Genomic DNA, 21,142 nt, shown 5'->3' on the forward strand with positions numbered 1-21,142 from the left:
TAAACAATACGTCAAACGATAAGAATCAATCGAGTAAATAATTTTGCATGACGTTCTGAAAAAAATCGTCGGCAATCGCTTTAGCGTTCCTAGCATTCGCCTAAATGTAGATAATGACTGAAACACTGGAGGGTTAACTTCCATATTCCTGAATTACAAAAAATCCAACATTTCTAGATTAGTCCTGTTTTCTACGATCTTTTACACTTTTATTTTTTTAAATTCTCTGCAGTTCCGCGTTTAGAATTCGCAGTAAGACGCATCAATAATGAGGACGTCGATTTAAAATCTTTCAACAAATTGACCAACGCAGAACGCCTTATTGTTTAAAACAATCTCAAACTCCCAATTCAGCACGAAACATCCAATTTGAGATTCCCGTGTGACACCCCCGCAATATTTTAGACGTTTCTATTGATAAAATAAATTTCTTGTCGGTTTTTGAGTGTTAAGAAGACTTATATCCAAACCTATTCCATCGTGCACCATTATTGCACAAAACACTACATACGCTCAGAAAACCCCATATACATACGAAAGCCAGATTCCCCCTATGCCCATTCCAAAAAAAAATTCGAATACTTCGTTACATGTACGCACAGAAATTTCCGATTTCAATGATTGAGATACAGTTTCTTTGCATTTGGTTGAGATACTTCTTTGTAAACTTGTTGTATTGACAAACATTTCAAAAAAGCTTTTTTTTCCTCTACTACCGGTACTAAATCTAAAAAAATATCAGGCAATGTGACTAGAACACTGCACATTGAGAAAAATGAATGAAAAATGTTTTTTTTAAAGAAGTCTTGACAAGCTTGACACCCCAGCCTGCTCGTTTTACCCCAATTGCTTTTTCTGTTAGTTTATTTACGAGACTGACTATATGAGTTAGGAGTAACCTAAATAGGGCTGGATACTGTTTTTTTAGTCGATCAGGTCAAGGGATCAATTACGGATAGTTGAAATGATCGCACAAAACGTTTTGATCCGTTTTACTCCAATTCATTCCATATCGTGTATTTTCGATTAATCATGAACATTAATTAGGTAGAGCAAGTATCGCAAGCATCGCTTCTAAGACCCTGTGAAATAAAAGGCCTCTTTTTGTCGTTTTATTAATGAAAGAATTGAAAGCCCAAAAACACACCCATGCCTGCCTTTTTAAGGGTTAAATAATTAATTGCAGATAGGATGACCACTCGAAACATTACCCATTTTGCCATAAAATTTCAGATTGGTAAATCTACAAACCGAAAAGAGGCCAAAAGCGCTTGATTAAAAATAGAATAAACGACAACTAGTACCCCTTCGATCAAATGTTCATTCTCTCAAGAACAAAGGGTATATTGCCTTTATTTCTGCCGTATGAGTAAAGTTGACGGATAAGTGCTACTCTGACCCAACATGGGGATCGTTGACTATAAATTTGGTGCTCTTCGACTGAGTATTCGTTAGGTGGCATAATTTTTTTAACGTAAAAATTTAGGCTCACGGAAGTCACCTTTATTCAGTTTCACCACTTGCGCCATTCTGTGCTGATATGATTCAATAGGTTAGTCCAAGCAGCAAGTTTCTTTTTGAAGAACAACCTTAAGGACGTTATTAAAATTTATAGCGTTAGAATTAGGATTCCCATGTACAAAGAAGCATATACATAATCATAATCATAAGAGATCACCAGTGGTTGCTACTTCGTTACTACCCAGAACCAATGCAAAATGTTCATTGAAACAACATGCTTGGGACTAACACGATGAGCCACATTGTGTAATCTATATTGATCCCTGCATGCTGATCATTACCGATGTCGGCAATGTCCGAATGCAGCTCGTCTGGGGGAAGGAAGCAATATTAGTTCGATACATGTCGCCGCTAGAGACGGAGAAATCTCCTGCATCTCCACATGTATGACGGGAAGGGAAGATTTTTTCGCAAGTGTGCCAAAAACGTTATCATGTAATAATTGCTTTAGGTAGTTGTACTAATGCGATTGGCCAAATAAGAAATTTGAATTTCGGATAGCCAACTATGATGAGCATCGCTTTTATTTTAATGAATCGATTTTCTATTACGCGAAGAATTTTGAAGTAAAATACTTGTAATGTTTCGATATAGGAGCCCCGTTTCAAGATTTCGGCCGGAATTTTACCCGAGTTTTTGAACTATGTACAACCGTTTTATAACTAATTTTGTAGAATGTACAATTACTGAAAAAACGAAAAGAATGGATTTTGTGAATGCAGTTACAATCTGCATTATGTTTAGTCTGCTCAATTCGCTTACAAGCGAGCCAGACTAGCTCCATCTCTTTGACGATGGAAGTAAACTATTTTTATTCGATGGCCGGCTCCTTTTGCTTCAAACGTGAACTGAACCAGGTACAAAACCGGGGGCCGTTAGCGAGTGCGGTATTATTCGTGTGTTAGACTCGTGATGGCTACAACAGCACATCCGGTAGACCGAATCCATCGTTTGCTGAGAAAGGGTCACTACGGTAACGGTACCCATCTGCCTGGCAGCAGTGATGGAATATCTTATCGCCAAAGTATTGGAGCTGGCAGTAACAAGTAACAACAAATAGACCACGATAATCCAACCTTAATCTGCAGTTGGTCATGCGAAATGATGAAGAGTTGGACAAATTGCTCCGCGCCGTGACCATTTCTCGGGGTGGTGTGTTGCCTAATATCCAAACATCAAGCTTCCAAATAAGAGCAATAAGAAACCAAAGAAATCGGTTACCACCAGAGAGGAACAAAAACGCTTATGGTGGTGGTGAGAAGGCTAAAAAGCCAATGGTTGCCGCTAAGAAACCGGCTGCGAAGAATGCCCACCGCACCTGCCAAGAACGCTGCCCCGAAGAAAAATATGACCATAAATTATGGCCAAATTTATGGGTGCTGTTCAGGCCATAATGAAAACTGCAAAAGCAGCATCCAGCACCCCCAAATCAACAGTCAGCCTCATCAGCGAGGAAGCTAATTCTACTGACGGCTGGTTTACACTCAGGACCCGTAAGTGCAAGAGACAAGAAAAAACATTTGATCAAATATGAATATGTTAATAAGGAATTTTCCGACGATTTTTAATATTCAGCGAAACGGAGAATTACGTTACGAAATCATGAAACGTGCGTTAAAAAGACTTGAGTGTATATACATTATTAGTTACGTTGATAAAATTTGTATGTATCATACCAAAATCACAACCCATTTTCTTTCTCTACTAACAAATTCTAATTGCGTAATACTTGTGAAGATTGCGTGGGTTACTCATATCTTCTTAAGTAGGTATTCAACATTCCTTTCCCTTTGGCAATCGTGAAACATGGTTAGATGTGAAAAAATTACCCTATTGTATAAAAAGATTTCATTGTATCCATCCCTCATGACAAGTGCGATTCTTTTTCCTATGCCATGCTATGCCAAGCAAACAGGCATAATTTCATTCAAGTTGATGTAATAATATGATGACGAGCTACCACGTAGACGCATTACTCCTCTTTAGCTCCTACAAGTACAATTAATGACATACGAGGGTGATGAACAGATTCTCACAAATTACTCTCTTCAAATCAGATAATCCACTCCGATCAGTTGAAAATAATCGATGGCGGTTTATCGTTATTCTGCTCAAGTACCACGCGACCCCATCTACAGCAAACCTTTGATGGAGACGCACGGTCTACGGTTTCAAACATTCTTCCCACCCCCACGTAAAATACAACCGTTCGTCAACACGTGGCTCGTCTTTTGTTTAAAGTGGCCCCTTTCAACCGGTACATGCAAGCACAGAAATCGATTTCGTTACGTGCTTGAGCATCCTCGGCGAGGCCTCAAGTGTTTTCCCTTTAACTATCGTTTCTAGCCCTTCGTTAGGATCTTTGTATATCAAATTAAAAAAAAATCGATTTCAAGCACCATAAAGATCTACTCACCTAAATTTATTAGTTGCTTGTTCGCCTAATTCATAAAACTTAATTTCTTCGCTAAATACATCTAAAGGTACGTTGACTGGTCTCCGTAACCGACCGCCTTGGAATTATCCGTGAGCAGGCACGGTTTTTGATTGTTTGTCCGGACATCACACACGCACGCAGGCACACGCGAAAGGTGGTCACAGTCACAGTGCGCAATTCCGCAGATTTGGGTTTGATTTTTCCGTACGGTGAGCCAGGCGTCGTAGGATTTCGTACCATCATCATCGTCGTCGTCGTCGTCGTTGGCATCAGAAGGAGCAGCAGCAGCAGCATTCCAATCAAACAGAGGAAACAGAACAAACGAACGAAAGAAACGGAACGGAAGTAACAGAAGAGTGCAGCACAACATTGACACACACACAGGGTAAAACAAAATTATTTTTTTTGCGTCGGGGTGCGGCGTCGGATGGGCGTCGAGTCGTTGTGCCAGCGAGCGAGCGAGCGAGATGAAAAAATGGTAAGGCATTGGATGTTGTTATTTTTTTCCATTATTTTTTTTCGTTGAAACGAACGCAAGGACACAAAACCGAAACGAAAAATCAAACCAAAGTGCAGAAGTGGCGTGGTGATCGATTTTTAATTTTTTTTATTGCGATAATGGTTGTTTTTGGTTGTTTGTTTTTTTGTTGGTGGTGGTTGGTGGTAGGTCGATGCGTTTTCCAGGAGAAACAGAACCGAAAAATAAAGAAGAGAAAAAGGGAATAGATGAAATTCAAACAAATCCATTAGATTCGCTGATGGGGAAATTGAATTGATATATACTACCGCTTTGATAATAATACAAAATGGCATCAAAGCTCGGTCGATTCCGGTCAAAAAAATATTCATTCCGCAGCGGATCGAAGTACCTCAGCCTTCGATCCGGATCGCCTAGCAGTGTATCGGGGAATTGGTTTAACGTTCGTAACTGCGTCTCGAACCTTAAACCGCTGACCTGGAAGTAGACAAAAGGATTGGTTAGTACATTGATTGACAAGTGGTCGTGCAATTGTGACATTTTTGGGGTGATAAATTAATTCGTGGTTTCTGATACTGAAACGTTAAAACAGTAGCACAGTCCATTCAAGCATAAGAGTCCCACATGCATCCCACAAATAATACTACCAGGTTTGTTTAGCTAATGTTTAGAGCTCCAGACAATATATTTGGGTGTGTTTGTTTCATCACTCATTCGTTCGGTGTTGCGCAGTCATTCAATTATTTTGGAGTCAATAAGGCCATCTGCTAGGAAAGTGTGATGTTTATTGAAAGAGAAAATGTGGCTTTTCCAAAGTAGATGGAAAATTTTTAAGTTTGCGGGTGAATGGACAGCAGCGAGTCTAGCTTAAAGGGTGAGTCGATAATTATACCGTAACACTTTCAAACTTACATAAGACTTTTTTGGTGGTATCCAACGAAGAAAACTGATTAAAAATGGTGAGTGAAGTGAAAGCAATTATGTGAAAAAAAATTCCTTCAGGAGCGAGATTCGAACCCGCAACCTTTGAGACTCCAGCCCAATGTATTAATCCCTATGCTATCCCAGGGATAGATGAAGTCTCAGAAAGAATACCCAACAGATTTGATCTATTTTCAGCTAGATACCAAGATCCGGGATTTTTTTTATCGTCTGGTGTCTAATTTTTAGTTCATTACCCATCGTACTTCGGTGGATGACAGAACTAATGAAGACTTCGGTTTCTGGTCCCTTACTCAGTTAACAGAGGTATGACGGAAGCGAACGCGCCGTTTGAATTGAGCTAATAATTCATTTATTTGGTTTTTGACGTTAGTGCCAACAGCTTTTTTAAGACTTCTTTGGTCAAATGTGTTGGGTGGCAGCTGCGGTTGTGTGTGATGTCGTTTTGCAGTCAGGGTACGTCAATAACGACGATAATCATATGTTTATGTTTATTACCTTCACCAACAAGCCCCTTGGCCCCAATGGTGGTTGCTTAAACTAATTACATTTTAAAATTGCTAACATTTTCGTTTTTATCGCATTCTGGTAGTACGGATTCCAAACAGCAGAACAACATTCTAACGTTGAGCGGACCAACGCGCAGTAAAGCGATTTAAGACAATATACGTCCCAGAAGTTTTTCGCTATTTGGAAGATGAACCCAAGCTGTCGTGATGTATGAAGTATGTGGTTTGAACGTTAGTGCCGAATCCATGATGACTCCAAGATATTTGATGTGAGAGTATCTTGGAATGCTCGAGCCGAAGAAATGGTAGTTAAACTGAGTCCGCGTGAACGTAACGATTGAGCATTTGCTCGGGTTTAAAACCATTCTGTTTAGATCACAGCACGTACTAAAGCTGTCCAGTTCCCTCTGAAGAAGCCCGGCATCGGTTTTATCCCGTATTTGTTGAAAAATTTACATGTCGTCGGCGAAAGAAAGGCAGGGTCCTTGTAATGTGATATTGACGTCATTAAAGTAGAGGAGGAATATTACTGGATCGAGATGGCTTCCTTGTGGTATGCCGGATGTAGCGAAGAATGGTGCAGATAGATAGTCCTTAATGCTGATTTGGAGTTGCCTTCCTTCGAGGTAGGAACGAAACCAGCGCAGAAGTTGTCCATGAATGCCGAATTTGTCCAGCTTCGCTATTGCGATATCATGGTTGATTTTGTCGAAGGCCGCAGATCCATGTAAATAGCATCGGTTTGTAATCCGTCAGCGAATCCATCCATTACATATGTTGTGAACGAGAGCAGGTTTGATGTTGTCGATCGTTTAGGCATGAAACCGTGTTGGTCATCTGCAATGTAGTGTTTGCTGTGAAAGAAAATAGAATCTAACACAACCAGCTCGAACAGTTTTGATACAGCACTTAAACACGAGATTCCCTGATAATTGTCAATGTTCGATTTGTTTCCTTTTTTATAAACTGGAAACATGTGCGCTGCTTTCCAGCAGGAAGGGAATGTTCCAGTAGTGAGTGATGGCTAGAAGACTCGCTGAAGTGGTTCAAGAAGCCCGCTGATGCACTTTTTGACAAAAATCGAGGGAACCCCATCTGGACCCGGGGAACAAGATGCTTTCAGTTTGGCATTTGCTGCAAGAATGGCAGCATTATCAACACAAATTCGGTTGATGGCTCGTCCTAGAGGAGTTAAATTGGCGGCGGTAGCGACTTGTTATGGTGGAAGGATTAGCGCATTGAGCCGGAGTCTCAAAGGTTGCGGGTTCGAATCTCGCCTCTGCGGAATTTTCTTCACATAATTGCTTTCGCTTCACTTACCATTTCAGTTTTCCCCGATGCATACCACCAAAACAGTCTTGAATAAAGTATTGGCACTTACGTCAAAAACTAAATAAATAAATTATTGGTTGCGCAATTTTTTCCACTGTTTACCATAATTTGCTAAACAAAATTAAACCAAATTTTGATAACTTATGCTTTTTTAGTTTCTACCCCGAAGGAAAGTTAATCGTTGTTATTGGATGTGTGCTGTCATAAAATGCCCGCCCACAATAGCTCACAACACCACAGGCGACTCTATATGTCCACTAAAATGTTCAATGCTTAAAGCCAAACGATCCCTTTTATTTCGGTTTTTATTTATTTAAACGGAATCGTCATCATCGTTTTCCAGTGGAAGGGCTTCCATAATTTCTAGAATTCGAGGCGCCTTGCTTGAAAAGGATTTTTCGTGCGTCATTCACACCATAAAGATAAGCAGCACATTGAAAGTCAACCAAAAAAGTAAATGAACAGTTTCTAAAAGTGGAAACAAAGGCAACGAAACAGAGCTTCTATACTTACGTTTATAACAACTCTCTCGCAGAAATCATGATCGTGCGGTATTGGTTCAAAATGAGTATGGCCTCCCCCAAAACCGTGCGCCGCCCCCCCTTCTTCATCCTGACTGCTCAACTTGGGAAGAGACCTGCGGAATAGGGAAAGAAAAGAAACAAGAAGCAAAAAATTAGATACATTTTAGGCATTGATATTTTCGGCGAATGACTTTGTTTGCATTTACACGATACTTTTATTTGTTTCCAATAAAAACCGATCACGTGAAGCGTGACAGATAGCCTTGACCACCCTTTGGCACATCGAGAGAGATATCCGGAAGTAGCACAGAAAGTACATGGCAAAAGCCTTCATTTCACAAATCAACGGTAATTAAATTGCTGTCTCGGGAACGGCTGCCAAATTTGTTTCAGCTTTTTTCTTTCCTCTGTTCTTTTTCTCATGTGCCATTAAATTGAAAACTACTCTTTGCGGTCGACAGAATGCTGTGCCAGCCAACAATCGAATTCGTTCAACGAAGAAGAAAAAAAACTGGTGGAAACAGAGCAAAACTTTCAAACTATGTTCGGTCGTGTTTGGCTGGGATGGTTGCAGCGATAACAGACTTGGTGAACGCTGTCGGAACATATTGAATTTGGATTCTATTCGATTTTATTATGTCGAAAACAAAGATTTGATTGGAAATGATTTGCATTAAATGGCAAACAAAAATATGTTTTCTCCATCGCATCAGATGTTTTGAAATTACTTTTCAGAAATTGAATATAAGAAAAAAAAGTTTCCTTGAGATATTAGTTAACGAACTAGTTCATGACTGAATATAAAACATTCAATTAAACAGCTAGCAAAGTTTGAATTATCAACAAAATAATTCAAAACTTCTCATGCAAAACCGATAAAAGAACGCCACACGCTAATGCAATGTGACACAATTCGATTGCAGTACTTGCAACACTCTGGGCTAAATATATACAAAAAACCGAATTGTGTCTTTTTTTTTGATCGCCCAATGGTGAGCGGTGAGCTAGCCCTCGAGGGGAAAAAACAAACCCGGTGAAAAGCCCAACCAATCCAGCCTGGGTAGGTTGTTGTTATCTTGATGTTTTGCACTCACTTGCGGTACACCGCGCATATTAAAATCAATTTTCATTAGTGCAGTGTATCGACAGGTGCAAAGCAAACACGACCCTCGAGTGGCAGGACTAAATTGTGTTGAACTAGCTAAGGTGGAATAGAAGCTTTTTACATTGAATGCGGGGGGTTTCGATATAGTATATTTGATTTATTGGCGTTTCGTTCGTGTTTCTTTAATCAGTATTAGGTTCGGTTGGAGTTTCCGTTCAGTTATCGTATTTTGTGTGACTGGGCGGTGGCAATGTAAGTGTTAGAAATAATAATTTTGCTGAAGGCATCAAAGCTGTGGACATTGTGGGTATCAAGATATCAATTGTTACTTACAAGGACTCCTTGCATGACGATTTTTATTTAATATACAATTTGGCTATTGATCTCAATTATTGCAGTATCCGTCTTTCTTCCCCCTAAGTCCAAAATTGATTGAAGATGAAAATTAAGCTAACGGAAATCACCTTTATACAGTTGCACCATACACGAAATTCTGTGCTGATAACGTTCAATGGTTTAACCGAGGAAACAAGCTTCTTTGTTCTTAACACACTGAACCACGTCATACGACTACACGTTCTGACATCTCGCGTACTTTCAGTAAGTTAATCGCCAGCATCATGTTGAAATACGGAACGTAAACTCCGTTATCATTGTAACCTGTTAAACCTTTTGAGGTTTTTCCAAAAGTGTTCGGGTTATAAGAATTCGGGCGACTCGATGTATACCTTTTTATCTGAGCCTATAATACCAAATAGGAGACAATACCGGTTCTAATTGTCCATTATGCACATATCATGGCTATTCCACAAGTGTCAGTGGTGCAATCAGACGGAACACAACAATAAATTCTACACAGAATTCGCCATGGCAAATCAAACTACTGAAATCAAATCTAATATACAACCTTCAATATCATCAACTAAAACCCAAACGGTTGTCCAACCAAGCAGTAGAATGTTACTGTGGATTCATATTGAAAGTGAGTTGTGGTAATAACCCTCAGAAAATGAAGTTGAGATGCTTGTAATTGCTTCCAGGAATTCGTACCAGCTCCGGTAAGTTCCAGAACGTTGCATCACCATCACGAAATACCTCGAACCAGTATCATGAACGTTCTAGAACTATAAGGTAATTAACAAACCTCTATACTAGCAGCATGCTTGTGTCTCCAGTTCACCGTACTCATAAGCCGGCTGAACGGATGTCGTGGAACTAATCCGCTCTTTTTAGAACTTTTACTACCACTAATTTTACGAGAAACAAATGATGTTGGGACAATAATTTTGAAATGGCTTTCTCCCCTCGTATTTCGTTTCAAACTACATACTTCCTTCTTTAGAACATGAGCTGTTCATTGTGCATCATAGAACAGATACTGAAATATCTTATTCGAGGATGATAACAGTTTGTAAACTACTGTGGAACAGGCAATCAACCTCAGATCTCGTCTCACACTAAGAAAAAATTAAAATCACATTTGACGTAAACAACGCAGCGACGTATTTTTCATCTGATAGTATAATTCCATTCTTTCTAATATGTGGAATGAAATATTGAAGTTCGTTTGATGTAAAACTCAAACTAAATAACCCAGGGAAATGCGAAAGACTTGTACACGTAAAATTAAATGTGAAATTTATGTGAATTGGGACACCATCTTGTGCATCTTGACAAGACGTAAAGTGAAAAGGCTTTCAGAATAATTTTGCCATTCGTACTACCGTCGATTATTTGAAATAATACGATCGTCTTCTCATTCTTCTGACATCGGTAGGGTCTAGTACTGTGCACACTAATCAAAATAACGAAGAAATTGGATAAAATGTTGACATGAAATTGCATCCGGCATTCGACTGAATGGCATTCGGTCACATGGCCTCTTAAAATGGCGGCCTGGTTTTTTAGATCGAAAAAGCAAACAAATGTGCTTATATCAATAGATAAACTATCTAGGGATATATCACGATTTCAGAACGCAATTCAATTTTTTTCGAAGCTATAGAGCATAACGCATAAGAGTACCACACAGGTATGTAATCGAGAGGACGAAAGTGGTCGTGGGGAATGCCATTAAGTTGTCCATTTGGTTTTTTCCCGAGTTTTCTCCATATTTCAATTTTAAGATTGTTTGGAATGAACCTATTAAAATTACTAAAAACTCAATTTTAAATATTTTTAGTACGTTAATGTCAAAATCGTAACCCAAAAATACGTAATTTATAGAAAACTTCAGAAAAAAGATACAAACCCCCGGATTTCTCCATTTTTTAGTTTCATAATGAAAATATACTTATGTAAATTAGAAAACGTTTTGGTTCAATTGTTTTGAACAAGACTCCGGCATTTTGTGGCTTTTTAAATTTTCGAAAAGTTAGCTCTTGTTTTTCCTTTCAAAAAAAAAACCACCACGCAAATTGGCTTCTTTTTGCCTCCAAGGGCAGGTAACTTTTTCAAAGTGACATCACACGGAAAAGTAATGTAGCGTACAGTGACTGTCGACTCAGAGTAATATGACCGAAAGCAGCAAAGAAATTCAAGAACGACCAACTGGAGATAACTTGGTCAGAGGAGCCGAATGCTTGCAGCGGCTACACGTCAAAACAGAAAACAATATAATGCAATTGGAGCAACCGAGAAAAATCTTTTAACGACCGTTGAACCTCGTCCGATAGCTTTCTTAGTTTTTAGTTGTACCAAGAATGATTAGAAAATGCATCAGCGAGCTGTCAAAAACTGGGAAATGTGGATATAACTAGCGGTAGCTTCCAAAAACTGGGAAACCCGGATGTAAATATCTCTGTTCACATCTCCAACTGTAGTGAGTTTGATTATTAAAGTGCATTTGACATAAGATTTTAACATTCAGTTTTACTTTATTTGCGCAATGGCCTAATTAGCGGAGGTCCCACTAAAAAGAGAATTACAACTGTATAAAATAACAGGTGTACGACTATCAACTATCTAATGACTCGCAGGACAAAAATCACGATGATTTCTTCCGATTTTGAATAAAACTAAGTTATATCAATGGAAAACAGCAATGGTGTGAACCAATGTGACATATATTATAAATTAGAGCTCACGTCGATAACGAGATCAATGACGATTAAACTAGCTTGCCCAAAATTTACATTTTTCTGTATTGCAAGACTGCAAATTTTGAATCTACCCTCATAAGTAAGGATGTTTCGATTTAAAATAATCATGACCAAGTTTCTGAAATTAGGCATAATAAACCTCGTATTCATGAAACTATTTATGTTTCCCAACAGCTAGTTCGTGCCAAAAATATTGACGATGTTCATGATTTCAGGAGTTTAGTGGCGATTTTTGTTATTTCCATTCACGTTATCGTGATATTTGAGTCACGGGAGTCGTATCAGATTTTTTTGGTAATGTAGCGTGATTTATGTTCATGATTTTTAGACTTTAGAGCTTACTATTTATAGTTTTTGGAGCTAACTATCGCTGTCCCTGTTTTATCAGCCTAAAATTCGCCAAAGGGTTTGATAAAAACGGGTCTTCACTGTATGTTAATTTTTGGTTACCATCTAATTTTTCATTTGAAGCAATTTGATAATATGAACTAGTTCATTAAGGGTAACTGATTCGCGGTATCTGTGGACGATATCGCGTGAAAATTTCATGACCACGTTCAGAGAAGCACGAAATTGAAAATGATTAAGGATATCTTCCAAATATAGAATAGATAGAAAAAATATAGATAGATCATGAATCAAGTACTAGGAATCATGGATTAATTCATGAATCCATGAATACTATTTTATGACTTTGTGAACTATTTCACGAGCACACATGGTCAGTCTATGCTATTATACTAGGAATCATGATCCATTTCACGACTACATGAATATTTTATGATTTTGTGAACTTATTTATAACCACGCCAACCAAATCATAATTAATTTTGAGAACATTTTTTCCCCGCAAAAACAAACTTCGTTACGGTTTTAAAATGTCTCCATTGAGTAATGTACAGATGATGTTATAACAAAACGAAGTCAATAAAAAACAACAACAAAAGAATTTTTTTTCCATGAATGCAGAATTCCATTTTTTGTTTAACCCATAAATTTAGGATTGACTTTCCGGAAGTCGCGCAGTGCACTGAGTGTACAATATTCTGAAATACAGATTAAATCGACTTAGAACTTCAGACGGTCGCCGTAGATAATACAGAGACTGCCGTGGGGTTGAAAAAGATTGTTGCAAAGACCTTTTACATATTAAACCTGGACGTCGAACAAGTTTTATTTGATTATTTTTAGGCTTCAATAGGTCATATGAGTTATATTTTGTCGATTTTATTTTACTGTGGAAATTGAAAGTATTTCCTACACACTTAGCCAACCCCGAACTACAAATCCAGTACTTTGTCTTATCGAAAACTATTTATAATTGATCTACTTTCCAAAAGTAAACTTTTGAAGTGCAAAATATGTTGGGCTAGATTTTCGTTCAGAAACCCTGGTTTTAAGTGTTGACACAGTAAAGAACATTACGCCTTCATACTGATTGGTTATCTTGACGATATTTTTAGAATCCTCAAACCATGTATACAGTCTCCACAATATAATAATTTCACACATGAAAAGAAAACATCCTCTTCTGGATGCCGTATGGGAGGCAAAACTCTTAACTGAACACTTAATCATTCTCATTGCCACGGAAATGGCAGCCTGGCATCACATGATCCGAAGAATGTAAATTTGTCACTAAGATAAAGCAAGTGAAGATAAAAGTGAAAGCTCTCATCTGGGAAATTAGCCGACTAAACCCAGAGTGAGCAGTTCAGTCTAGGATGGGCAAATCGAAGTCACTGCATAACCCTGAAAAACTGATAGTATCAGCAAAAGTGCGGCATATGCTTTAGAAGAAAATTTGAAGTAGCTTGACATGAATTTTACGCCAAAGCAGACACTTTTTTGTTTTCACTTGCCTAGTAGTCACTGCTGTGTGAACTGAAAGCAAATAAATGAAGAGGGAGAGAGAGAAAGAGAAAACAACGACGATATAATTGCTCCCATTCGTTTGAGTATTTATAGATTCGAGTGATTTCGATGTTTCACTTTAAAATCAATTTTGAAATGATCAAGTTTAAATGATCCCGTTTTGTAAAAATTTGGAATTGTCACTTAGTTTCCCTTTATAAATATTAAAATTAAACAGATAACATTATAAATATGTGTGTAATAGCAATATTGATAAACGCTGGGGAAAAATTCTAGGTCAACTAATAAGCCCGAAGCTCAAAAATCAATAGTATTATCGAAAATACGGCACAATCCGTGGAAACAAAATTGAGGTAGTTTCCAAATTCTACCGATATCTAAACATTTACCAAAAAAACAATTAAATGTTAGGGTACCGTTAAGAAAAAATGCACAAATCTAGAGTGAATACGACAGAGCACTTGTTTGCCTCATCCGTGTTGCATACTATACCGAAGACCAAGCATTTTCAAATCAAAGCAACCGGTGCTTAATGCTTTTAGACACACCTCCCATATATGAGATTGTTCACGGTGAGATGAAACGTCAAATTATGCACCGCACTGCGTGCTCATTTTCCACCCATTATCACTATTAACCGGCTTTCAGTTGTTGTGTTCTCTCTTCTTCCTTCTTTTTTTATGACACAAGGCCCACTTTAGTCGTCATCCTTCAGCCGCGGGATGTGATTATTCATAATCGTGTGCTACAGTTTACAGCCAGGATTGGCACAGTACAGTGTGACTTGCACTTCAATTTAGATTTAAAAAAGCCAGTCTTAATGGAAACAATTATTTTGTCGCATGTTCAAAACCATAAAAGTTTGCTCGGGATTATGCGACATGCTTCGAGCAGTTTGTATCCGCCATTTGCAAAACATTCTCCTGACTGTAAAATCTACAATTATACATACTAAAGCACATTAGAAGCACACATGAAGCCTCACCGGAGAGGTTGAGAAGATGGAAAACTACTAAGATTACCGCTGTTCGGTTTGTTTTGTTTTGACATTTCTAAGAGAGAGTATTAGTTTTGTTTAGGAGCAAGAAAAAAAAAAGAAAATGCTTAGCTTTGCTGAATCAATTACCTGTCCACAAGAAGAGGGGGCTGACCGCTTGTCTGACTTTCACCGCAACTGACTGGCTCTTGTCTGGGCCCTAGGACTGGTGTCAGGCCCCATTTCTCTACAAAATCTATCGGAGAAATGGTTGATGCCGAATTACACGGCGTTTTGTCGTTATCTTTGCGATAGATTATGGTTTTGCATTTAATTAGGTAACCAATGGTTTAACAGCGCTCTTCCGGCTGTTTGGTTGGGTTGCTTTGTTTTTTTTTTGTTGTTGTATTTTCTGCACGTGAGGGGGGTGCTTGCGCTTGCTTTGCTGTAGGCGTTTTTTTACGGTGCGTGTTTTGCGTATATATATTTTCTGCGTTTGCGGGGTGCTTTGTGCGAGTGGGTGGTGCTTTACACGACAGCCCAATTATTTCTGTTGAACCTTTTGACGATTCAGGTTTCAGCAGCAGCAGCAGCAACAGAAGTAGTATTTGCAGTAGTAATAGTAGTAGCTTTTGTTGTAGTAGTAATAGTAGTAGTAGTGTTGGTAGCAGTACAAGTGCTGGAAGTGAGATCAACAGCAGCAGTAGTGATAGTAGTGTTTTGATAATGAGGTGACGATCGTGCGATGACAATGCTCTGCAGTGATAGTAGTAATAGGTGCTGTTGCTGCCGCCGGAAGTCGCTTCTGCAGGTAGTTACTTGTTGTTTTTCTAGATGCTGCTGTTGTAATTGCTTCGCTTCTTCTCGGTTTGTCACTATAGTTTCCACTGATTTGCAACACTGACTGATGCTACACGAACGACACGACTCTGGTGACGGCTTCAGGGACACTATGAGCATGCCTGGGCCCTTGTTCACTTGTTCAGTCGACGATTTTCTCCACTCCACTTTACACTATGCGGTTTTCAAGTTTGTTTTATGTATTTTTCCTTCATTGTTCCCAGGCTAATAACAATTTGTCTCGTTTCACAGTAGATCGCTGGCGACGAGAGTGATGATGATTCGATATGGTGTGTAGTGCTCTTAAAACTTATTCTCGTTTTTCCGCTTCCATTGATTGAAAAACATCACATCAGATACACTCATACACATACAAGCAAGGAACACACAAGGACACTGACTGATATACTGCCACCACAGACACTGAGGAGCCACACTTTCTTCCGCAGTGTGGCAGCAGCTCTTACGGATTATCTAACACTAAAATTTAAGCATTTTATTCGATTCTTCGCTCTCGATTTGCTCTACCATCAATATCCGACACTTTGCTCCGGCAATAAAGTTACGGCATCACCCTTTCCGGTTCTGCTTAATCGTTGCAGCATTTTCCTCTGTGCGCGGTGTGTTGTTCACTCCTGTGGAAAATCGCTTTTACTGGTTAATGGCAACTGTGTTCTCTCTGGTTGACGTCGTCGGTCTCTCGCCCAACTTCTTTCCCCGTGCATTCCCCAACTGCACTCAAGGGTCAGTCTGTATGAACGCAGGCGACAACACAAAAATAGGGCTCAACTTGGAATCACTATGACCTAAATCGGAACAAACAAAAAAAGAGATGCTGCGAGCACAGATGCATATTATATGACCTACGTTCAGTCAAGGGGAAAGTGCAACGAAACAACACGGTGGAGAAGGAACAAAAAAAAACTCGGACAAGAACGTGCCAAGCCCGAGGAGTGGGAAACAATCGAGCAAACAACAAACCACGAGGACGCAAACGACGACGACGACAACGAGATCCTAACGACACCGCAAGCAAACTTGGTATGCTGATGTGGTTGCTAGCAAAAGGGCTCTTGGCTGAATATAGTGGCCGCCCTTGGTATAAAGCCGAATCTGCGAGAAATGTGTAGCGACGAAGATGACGACGAAGATTCGAAAGTCGACAACGCCGCCAGCAGCAGGCCCGAACCGTGGAGGCAATAGTAGGCTGCGAAATATGATATTGCTTGTGAAGAAGGAGGGGGGTTGACGAGTGCTGCCAGTTTTGTTACCGGACTGTCGCTTTGAAATCATCAATTTGCTCGTTGTGAAGTGGGGTAAACGGGAAAATACAATTTTCTTGCATACTCGCTATCATTCAAGGCTTGCTGTGATCGAAATCTTTGTGCTGTCATTCAATTTTTTTAATTCATGCATTTGATGCCGTGCGGCTGCGGAGTAATTTGGTCCACATTCATTTAAATTTTAATGCTTTTTCGTGGTGATAATGTGTTTTGTTTGAGTGGTAAATTTCATGCTTTTATGGGTTTTTTGCATTTTTTGTTGGACAATATGATATGCAAGATAATGAGAATCGTCGAGTGTGAAACTTTTTATAATTCGATAGTCATTGTGAGTAAACCATTTCGTGCGAAAATGTCCCGAAATCATCGTTCTATTCTTTTTCGGTTGAATAGTGCTAAAGCTTGACAATAATTATAATTGGATTATTTGTTGAAAATTCAATTTTTGGGGGTTATTCTACGTATTTTAAGAAACTTTATTTAAGAGGTGGGTATAGCGTAGTTGGTAAATCAATTGTCTTGTACGCAGCTCACCTGGGTTCGATTCCCAACCCCACACAGCGCTTGTATGTATGTCGAAAAAAAATGTTACCTCTGTTTCTCAGAGATGGCTGACCCGATTTGCACAAAGTTAGTCTCAAATGAAACTACAACCTTCCCATCGGCTGCTATTGACTTTTTTTGTTGATTGGACTTCTGGTTCCCGAGTTACGGGTTGAAGAGTGCGACCACACAGCAAATTTCCATATAAACTGAAATGAAAAATTCTCAAAGGGAGTAAGGGAAAATTTCACAATCGAATTTGTATTTTGGATGTCAAATGACTTTAAAATACATGAAAAGTTGAGATTTGATGTAATCTCGAAAAAAAAATTTTTGACGAAAATTGACACATTTTTGCCTTTCTCATATAGAAAGGTTATGCAATCGCTCTAAAAATCGTCAACCTAATCCCGGCCCTTTTTTGGCTTATATAGGATTAGGTAGGAGTATGCAGTGAGGGGTTGCTACTTTAAAATTATAACTAGTTTAAACTTTCTTAACAAGGTGAAAATTTGCTGCAAGATCCGGACCCCCCGGATCTTCCTCCTTGATTCGCAGCTGGTTTCAAGCGATGTTTCAGTGTCGACTATGTGTATCTCAAAATCGTGGCTGTTGATCCATTGTATGTATGTGCAAATCGTACTAAATATGTAATATACATTTCCACCATTGTATCGTAGTATGGACAAATGAGAAAGGCACATTTGCACCACTAGCTGGATTTAAACAGGTTTTTTTCAGAGTACGTTTTTTAGTTATAGGTTAATACCTCGATTATTGCACGACGGTAAAAATTAAACGAGATACTGATATACAAATTTCCGTGAATTTTAAAAATTTCTTTTTTCTTTACATATAATATTTCAACTCTTTCGAATCTCAGTACTTATAGATCTATATCTATGCATATTTGACTTCAGGCTATTTTGATGGTTGAATCGCTGAGAGTTTCGGTTGATCGGATCACTGTATTTTAGGATCATCGTGTTTTAAATTTTTATAACCATGAATTTTTAATATCCGCATATTTAAGCTTATTTGTATGGTTGTATTTTTGATCAGTGGGTAGAATCTTTCGTTGGGCAAGCTGTGGATCCACCCACGCTAGACAAAAAAAACGGTAGGACCGTTGGGAAGGACGGAATCCCAGTCAAATTTCAAAAAGTCGAAGCTGACCCACTGTATGAAAACAATCTACTATCTACAATCTACAATCTATAACCACATCGGGATGATCTGTGAGATTGCCATCGGATTGGTTAGAGGACCTCATATGCCCTATCTACAAAACAGACTATAAACGCAAGTGTATACAGTTATTACCATAACGATCTTTAATACCGACTATAATGTTCTCTCCCGTGTTCTGTTTAGCAAACTGCGTCCATTGTACAGTGACCTAGAATGGGTACGACTTCTTGACGAAATATTTCTTATTCACTTGTTAGAAATTAAGAAGTGTTCCACATATAGAATTCATCACATTCATTTCATCCGTAGAGTGATATCTAGCTTCAATCATACAGTCTTTGAAAACAATATCGTTTAGTCTTCTTCAATACTATTTTGTGAATAATTTTGTGTGGCATCGGTTAGTCAAGTTCAATTTGACAACAACGATCAGGATGTGAAAGGGTATTAGAAGGATTTCGTTGCAGCGGTTACCTTAGCGATACAAGATCAGGAAACATTTTCAGTAGGAAAGTGTCATTATCATGATCCACTTTGCCTCTCGCTTTGGTAGCGAATAAAAATAGCGGAAGAAAGTTATAACTTGACATTTCGCAATGTAATCGGATATATCTAGAAAGCCACAATACTATAAGGAATAGATTGCGGTAATGAGTCCAAACCAGTTTTCACCAAACATGGCACAGCAATACAGCATCCTTGGAATACAGCGTATAGAGCAATGTTCCTATAATACTACCTTGTGTAAATCATAATTTGTTACTACACTCGGAAGAAACGTGTCAGTCAGTATTTTTCTGTAAAGCATGCATTTTTTAGCAGCTTAAAAGATTAGTCAATGATCTAGTCGGTCGAAAATCCCGTGCCGGGTTTTACCAGATTTCACTGATTTTAACCAGGAAAATTATAATAGAATTCAGACTAGCATGAGCCCAATAAAAAGATGTCTGGTTTACCATTATTCTGTTGCATGCCCTCAATGCTTCAACAAGTCGCTATGATTCAAAAAGGTTCTGTAGAAGCGATGATAACACGAAGACTTTATTATTGAATTGATACACTAAAAAAGTTAGCAATTTCTTAGTCAACGACCAGTTCGTTGAAAATCAATATTGTTCTAATGACGGCCTTCATTGTGTTTCCGAAAATTTCACTCAAGGAAGTCACTTAGGACAACTGTTGTTTGAGTTATTCATCAACGAACTCTGTTAATGGATCATGTCTGGATAATTATCCGTTTCAATCGTGTCGTCCCCATACTCGTCACTAGAACGTCTAGAAAATGTAGTTCACCCTTTTCTGTATGTAAGTTAAGTATGCGGATTAAACTGGATGAACGCATTCAGAATCTATTGAACTTTGGATCTTTTAGAAGAAATGTTGTTGTAAGGTAGGCTATCAAATTTCTCATTACAAAATCAGTTATAGAACTCTCCATGGCCGTGCCGAAAATTGGTCGGAAAAATTGATCGTTGTAATAGACGGAACTGGTCATGATTCTACAATCTCTAAAAATCGAAGAACGTTTATATCTGTGTGTGATTGAATTTCTCACGTCGCAATTATGCCATATATCATTGCATCGAAAGAGTGCAAAATGTGGTTTGATTTACAGTCATTTTTTTATTTGTATAATAAAAGGATCTGAAGAAGATCCTAGCCACTGATCGAAACGTTGGCGTAAATCACAATAGCAACGTAATAGTATTGTTGATATGTTCTTTTTTAAAAATATTTCACGATTTCTTTCAATTTTTTGAACTGTTTTAGACATTACTCAGTTCCATCATACAAAGAATGCAGTACTTGCTGACTTGGTGGAACATCTTGCCAAGTGTTCCTAACACTATTCGATACAAGCCGATATGGTTTCTCAAACGCTACGTGCGGATCAAGACCAAATCACCACATTTTAGTACAGTGAACAAAAGGAATACTACGGTAAGCCCTCCCTTGGTGTTGGTAAGAATCTTCGAGTACAATCAAAACCATTACATACTTTTCAACATCGTCGGTTAAACAACAAACGATTTCCCAGCCTAAGCCAATAGAGGGCACAATCGGCGATAAAGCAAACGAATATTGAATCGTAACCCGCAAGTGCAAAAAGCAAACAAGAACAGCTGACCATAAGCTTGGTCAGCAGCAGCGATGACGACATGGACGTATAGCGTAAAGATGAAGGGAAGAAGCTGAATAATCGATTCAAATGGTTTCTTGTCGATTAAAAGTTGCACAAGTAGCTTTTTATTTATCAGAATCAGAATATATTGGCTCAAATGGTTCCCCGTATGTAGTCGGGAATTTAACGGGGTTCAATCTCGGAATAAAGACTGGATATGTCTATCTTTCGTTAAGCATTTATCTGTCATTGTCATTCCTATCAAGCAATGAAAACTTTTAAACGATAATGGTTAGATAAGTGATAGTTCGAAACAAATTTTTCGCCCTAAAACATTTTTAAAGTTGCTCAAAAAATAATACA

General features: G+C 38.5%; 1 protein-coding gene across 8 annotated transcripts in view; it reads right to left on the reverse strand.

Annotated features, from left to right (window-relative positions):
- LOC131692995 (potassium voltage-gated channel protein Shaker) overlaps window positions 1-21,142 on the reverse strand; it is a 234,920-nt gene that overhangs the window by 13,761 nt on the left and 200,017 nt on the right. For 7 of the 8 annotated variants that reach the window (XM_058980448.1, XM_058980486.1, XM_058980432.1 and 4 more), the window contains exons 3-5: window positions 7,733-7,856; window positions 4,742-4,913; window positions 3,938-4,034 (exon numbers count right to left, since the gene is read on the reverse strand). In XM_058980448.1, coding sequence (XP_058836431.1) covers window positions 3,938-4,034; window positions 4,742-4,913; window positions 7,733-7,856 — 393 coding nt within the window. The remainder of the gene's footprint in view (window positions 1-3,937; window positions 4,035-4,741; window positions 4,914-7,732; window positions 7,857-21,142) is intronic. The other variant, XM_058980457.1, reaches the window with a different exon arrangement.

This window comes from Topomyia yanbarensis, chromosome 1, assembly GCF_030247195.1.
Source record: "Topomyia yanbarensis strain Yona2022 chromosome 1, ASM3024719v1, whole genome shotgun sequence".
NCBI lineage: Eukaryota > Metazoa > Arthropoda > Insecta > Diptera > Culicidae > Topomyia > Topomyia yanbarensis.